The 5,546-nt window shown below is 52.9% G+C and overlaps 1 protein-coding gene across 1 annotated transcript; it reads left to right on the top strand.

Annotated features, from left to right (window-relative positions):
• The first annotated feature begins 413 nt into the window (after positions 1-413).
• On the top strand, positions 414-2,045 carry LOC119102939 (organic cation transporter protein-like). The gene is made up of 4 exons (XM_037226388.1): positions 414-847; positions 947-1,235; positions 1,398-1,760; positions 1,926-2,045. The coding sequence occupies exons 1-4, from the start codon at positions 414-416 to the stop codon at positions 2,043-2,045; spliced, it is 1,206 nt and encodes a 401-aa protein (XP_037082283.1).
• The last annotated feature ends 3,501 nt before the right edge of the window (positions 2,046-5,546 follow it).

The raw sequence follows: 5,546 nt of genomic DNA, 5'->3' as shown, positions 1-5,546 counted from the left end.
AACTTCGGCTACCGCTCCAAACGTATGCACATTGCACAGTGGGCGCGCGCGCACATCTATATTTCCAGAACAGAAGCGTGGCAAGTGCATCTGGAGGAGGTTCCGTAAACGGCCGCTGCAGTGCGGCTGGCGCCAATGAGGCCGGTCGGACGTGTCGCGGCGCCCGGCCAAACGGCGCTGTAAGGCCACTCGCCTTCGTTGGGTGGCAGAGGCAGGTTCTGCCGACCAGTAACGCGACGGACGTGAAGTACGCGCGCCTGTCCGGCGGTGCGGCGACGGAGCGCGGAGTCTCCGCGAGCCTACCGTGTGCGAGGGCCAGGATCACGGAGTGCGCCGAGAGGAGCGTGACACGTCGTTGAGCCCGACGCACGCGGACACCGCTGGGAGTGCTCGTGACCAAGTAAGCTGTCGCGATGGCGGATACGGCAGAGAGCGGCAAGGCCGAGGAGAAGTCCGAGCAGAAGGCGGAGGTGCTCTTCGAGGACGTGCTGGAGCGGTGCTGCGGCACCGGCCGCTGGCAAACGCTGCTCATCGGGTACATGTCCGTCATGTGGCTGCTCTTCCCCGTCTTCTCCATGTCCATGATGTTCGTCGGCGCCACGCCCAAGTTTAGATGCGCCGACGGCTTCGCCGCCAACGTCACTTTCGCCACTCTGCCGTCCGATACACCGCGCTGCCACGCGGCCAACTCGACGGCCGCCTGTCAGCGCTGGGCGTTCGACCCTTCCGTGTACGTGTCGACGGTGGTGACCGAGTGGACGCTGGTGTGCGGCCGCAAGCCGCTGCTCTCACTGCTGCAGACGTGGCTGATGATCGGCGGCCTGTTCGGCTCGGTGGCGAGCGGCCAGCTGGCCGATCGCTTCGGCCGGCGGCCCGTCTTCCTGCCGGCCATGCTGCTGCTGATCGCCTGTGCGTTCACCGTCGCGCTCGTCACCGACTACGCCAGCTTCGCGGCCGTGCGCTTCCTGACGGGCGTCGCCACGTCGGCCATGATCAGCAGCCAGTACGTGCTGGTTCTGGAGCTGTGCAGCAGCGAGCGGCGCGCCGCGATCGGTATCGTCTCAATCATGCCATTTGCCTTTGGCACCTGCTTCGTCGCGCTCGGCTCGTACCTGATCCGCACGAGATGGCTGCTCCAGCTGGCGTTCGCCGTGCCGTGTCTTATCTTCCTGTTCAACTTCTGGCTGATGCCCGAGTCGCCCCGCTGGCTGGTGCTGCAGGGCCGGTTCCCGGAGGCGTGTGCCGTGCTGCGCCGGGGCGCGCGCTGGAACGGCCGCCGGGTGCTGCCAGAGGAGGAGGTGCTGCAGCTGATGGAGGAGGCGCGGAACGACATGCTGTCCCGCCAGACCATTATGAAGACCGCCGGCGGCCACAGTCCGCTGCAAATGATGCTGCAGCTGGTCCGGACGCCGCACATGCGTCGCCGAACACTCATCGCCGTCTTTCTCGGCTTCATCATCGCCGGCTCCTACTTCGGTATCTCGTTCGACACGACGCAACTGGCGGCGAGCCCGCATTTGGCGGCGGTGTTTTCCGGTCTCGCCGACATTCCCTCCAGCTTAGTGTTTCCCCTTCTGGACCAGCTGGGACGGCGACCCTCGCTGATCCTCCTCCTCTCGCTGCAGGCCGCCGCCATGCTACTCACCTTCGTGCAGAAGGACACCACGCTCTGGTTGGTACTTGGCGTGGTTGCCAAGATCGGCGCATCCTCCGCCTTTAACACGATAGTGGTGTTCACTGCCGAACTGATGCCCACTGAGGTCCGCTCGCTGGCGTGCGGCCTGCGGCAGCTGGCGTCGCGAGTGGGCGCCGCCCTCGCGCCGTTCGTGGTGGACTTGGTGAGTGAGCTGCACGAGAGCGCGCCGTCGGCCGTGTTCGCCGGCCTCGCCCTGCTGGGCGGCCTCGCCGGCCTGCTCCTGCCCGAGACCAACGGCCGCCCGATGCCGGAGACGGTGGCCGATGTAGATGGGCAGCCGGTCTCCGCTGCACCGACCGCCGAACGCACCCGCACCAATGAGGCGTGCCAGGGCGCTGACGATCCGTGAGCTGGCTGTAGCGGCGTCTCAGTGGGCGCACCCGCAGGGCGCTCTGATTACACATGTGAACATGACGTGTATGGGATATAATCCATGTCAATGATTCCTCAAACGTACCTGGTTAGTTACGGTAACTAGCCGGGTAAGTTACATTTGAGCAAGTAAACGAAAAGTGATTTGCATTCATTTACCTTTTGAACGTCGTGGCAGAATAATATAATTTAGTGCACTCAGGAAGATGCTGAAAACCTGGCCAAATGATGTCAAAACATACAGCAAATAACCCAAAACAAAGCAGAGTTTAGAGGACATATGAAGCTTGCTACCAGAACTCAAAATCGTGGAGTACGCATCAAAGATATTAAACTTGAAGCACACCGACTAGGTAATGGCATTTGCGTAGGCCAGGTCGATTATCATGACTAGCTGAACCCTTTATGGCAAGAAATTGTGCGCTCCCTGACAGGCAACAAATCAACCCGCATCAACGGAAGCTGTGTTATGAAAAAAATTATGCTTAGTATTTATAACCATTGACGATATATTTTGTTCGCGACTCGTTCGATCCTGCCACGAATTTGTGGTGCGCGAAGTGGGCCTCTTAATGTCGCAGTTCTCTACAGCTGGGCGTGGTGTTCACATTGAGGCGAGGTGGGCGCTATGAAAGGATGGAGCTTCACACTTAATTATGCAGCACGTGTTTTAAAAGTTTTGTGTTCCCGGGCACAATTGTGCACCTTTCCCAAATATGTCGTGTTTCCTTTCACATGTTATAATTTTGGTTTATGCGCTCATTCCACCAAGAGCTCCTTCGGAAAGGACCGTTTTAAACAATCGTTCAGCCAATTTGAGCACCACTCACTCAATCTTGCGTGAGCGCGTTTAAAGGCCCGCCAGCGATGAAAACGCCTGCATTGGACGCAATGCAGATCAAGTTTGACAATCATCCCCATGAAGATCATGCGCAGACCACCGACTGTTGAGCATCCGTTCATGCCAGCCTTGAACCGCATTTGTGTCAAAAAAGTGCGCTTGCACTGCGTAGCCCCCTGCGGCTGTCATTAATCATCGCCGAACACCATAACACGGGGTGACAAACATGCTTTGCGCCAACGGCGAGCATGCTTCCGAGGTCAGCGGAAGGCTGACGGCGGAGGCTGATGTATGAACACCCCTGAGGTCTATGGCATAGTCGGAGGGTGGCGTGGGTCCTATGATGCGCCCGTGTGATTTGTGAAATGTTGAAAACCGCAATGAAAACCTTTTTGGTGTCTGATGTTGAGGTTTTTCACTGAAACCGGCTTCACTGAAAGCGTCTGTTGATAATTTGACTTTTGATATCGTTAGAAGGCTGGGAAGTCGCCAGAGCAAAGGTCTTTCAGCAGAAAAAAACTGAGTTTCGCTTGCTTTGAGGACATGTGATGACTTCTGGTTCTGTGTTTTCCCCTTTTGATAGCTATCATTCGCCACCAGTTTCTGAGGAAATCGTGTCATCTAACGATTGCAACCGCTGACGTCATTTACATGACCCATTATGCTGCATCTCAGCCCTCAGATGATAAAAATCACGCGTGCACATGTTGGACATATCCCAGGAAAGCTATTTTAAAGTGTTCTTTCTGACACCTGCACGATCCAGCAACTATTAAGTGCAAAGCTAGCCATATCAAAAGCGTAAATGACTGGGTCTGGGAGCTAAAACTACGCAATTTTCGTCCAGTGGACGGTGAGGCTCGCTTAGTTTACGGCCTCACTGGCAATGGTGTTTGTATGGGTTGGCACGCGTTTTTTGATGGAACTTGGGCCCACTGCAAACCGATTTATTATTCTTATTTTCAAGACCGAGAGGACAATCCTAATTGCAAACAGCGGTGATATAATCCCACATTCCAAGCACCTGAACTATTGCCGCTCTTGCGCGCCTTGTCCGGCCGCAAGACTGTCGACTACGTGCGTTGTAACACGTTTGACAATTGAAAGCGCGCGTTGAAACACCACTGGGTCGTAAGGGAAGGGGGTGCAATATCAGAATTCGAAACCTCAAGAAATGCAGACCTATAAGGGACAACGAACCTTGCTCTTGAACAGCTCACGTGCGAAAACGTCTGCTATCGGAGCACTTAAAACAGCTCGCAGCGGTCCATTTCACCCAGGTATGGCCGAAAAAAAAATTGCAAAGAAATAATACAGGTTATAGGCGGCGGAACGCGGGACGCACGGTACACGATGACGTTCTGTGAGATGTCAGAAGACACCTATTTTTTGTTCGAGGTATTTTTCAAGGTCTTTCGACAAAGAGGTTAAGAGCTATGCGTCCCATTAGTAAACGAAATGCTCGAGACAAGAACATCGACAAGCTGCTTTTCTCGAGGTATTGCAACGCGTTCCCCGAGGAGACGGACGGAGAAACATTAGGTTGACTCTTTCCGACCTTCATCTTGCTGCCAGTGATATCACAGCTATAGTCATGTATCCAGGGGGACGCATAGCTCGAGTCGTAAACGGCGAATTTATCCCGATCAAAACTGGTTTGTAAAGGACCTATGCACAGGCGGAGGAGTGAGAGCAATTTTTGGGCTTTCTGGAAGATATGAGAGCAAATGAGATCCCTAGCATGCCGATGCAGTGCCATTGGTGCAAGGCATGTGACTGGTTAAGTGGAACCACATATGATAATAACGAAACAGAGCTCCGGAGATTTTGTGGTAATAACACAACTTTTTATTAAACGGAGCTATTTAGTCTCTGATAATCATATTTTAGACTCATTTGAAGGGAGTCACGACAAAATGCGCAAATCAGGCATACACGTCATTACATACACGGCAAAAACTTGTACAGCCTGTATTGACGCGCGACAATAACTTTGCTGTAAAAATGCGTGCAAGATATAAGAGCTATACGACGGAACTTACACTGCAAAAACATATACCTGTCATCATTTGTGGAACAAAAGTTTTATCGTAAGTTCTTGCTGTAGCGCTAATGGCGCGCATAAATTTTTCCAGTAGACGACGTGCCGTGTAGAGCACTGGTGGTGAAATGTTTTGCGGTAGAAGTAATGACTGCTATACAGTTTTGAAATATACGTTTTACAATGTTGCACTTATTTCGCACATAGGTGTTTGCAGGAGAAGTTCACTTTTGTTTAAGTAATAGCTGTGTATCTGTATCAGCGGAAGAAATGTGTATCAGCGTATACACAGTGTATTAGCGGAAGAAATTGTGTGCACACATTTTCAAAGCATCAGTTTTGTCGTGTAACACTAATACCGATGATAAGTCTTTGCAGCAAAAGCAATGTCGTGAATAAGTAATGACGGTATAAATCCTTGCAGCGGAGAAAATGGCAGGTACATGTTTTTGCATTGTGAGCTTTGTCGCGTAACACTAATGTTTTGAACTATGCGCAGCAGTTCAACACCTTCATGCTAGTATTCGGTACCACTAATGTCGCACTTAAACATTTACAGACGTGAGGTAGCGCTCCTGTCGGCAGAAATTTTGATG

Source organism: Pollicipes pollicipes, unplaced genomic scaffold, assembly GCF_011947565.3.
Source record: "Pollicipes pollicipes isolate AB1234 unplaced genomic scaffold, Ppol_2.1 Scaffold_5724;HRSCAF=6776_pilon_pilon_pilon, whole genome shotgun sequence".
NCBI classification, from domain to species: domain Eukaryota; kingdom Metazoa; phylum Arthropoda; class Thecostraca; order Pollicipedomorpha; family Pollicipedidae; genus Pollicipes; species Pollicipes pollicipes.
The sequence above is the reverse complement of the archived record's forward strand: the minus strand, read 5'-3'. Positions and strand labels throughout refer to the sequence as shown.

What these genes read in the sequence shown, in the direction of transcription:
- LOC119102939 (XM_037226388.1), top strand. Translation starts at nt 414, where the DNA reads ATGGCGGATACGGCAGAGAGCGGCAAGGCCGAGGAGAAGTCCGAGCAG. An exon ending in TGCAGGGCCGGTTCCCGGAG is followed by an intron (nt 1,236 to 1,397) that starts GCGTGTGCCGTG and finishes ATGATGCTGCAG; the next exon opens with CTGGTCCGGACGCCGCACAT. An exon ending in CCGAACTGATGCCCACTGAG is followed by an intron (nt 1,761 to 1,925) that starts GTCCGCTCGCTG and finishes CTCCTGCCCGAG; the next exon opens with ACCAACGGCCGCCCGATGCC.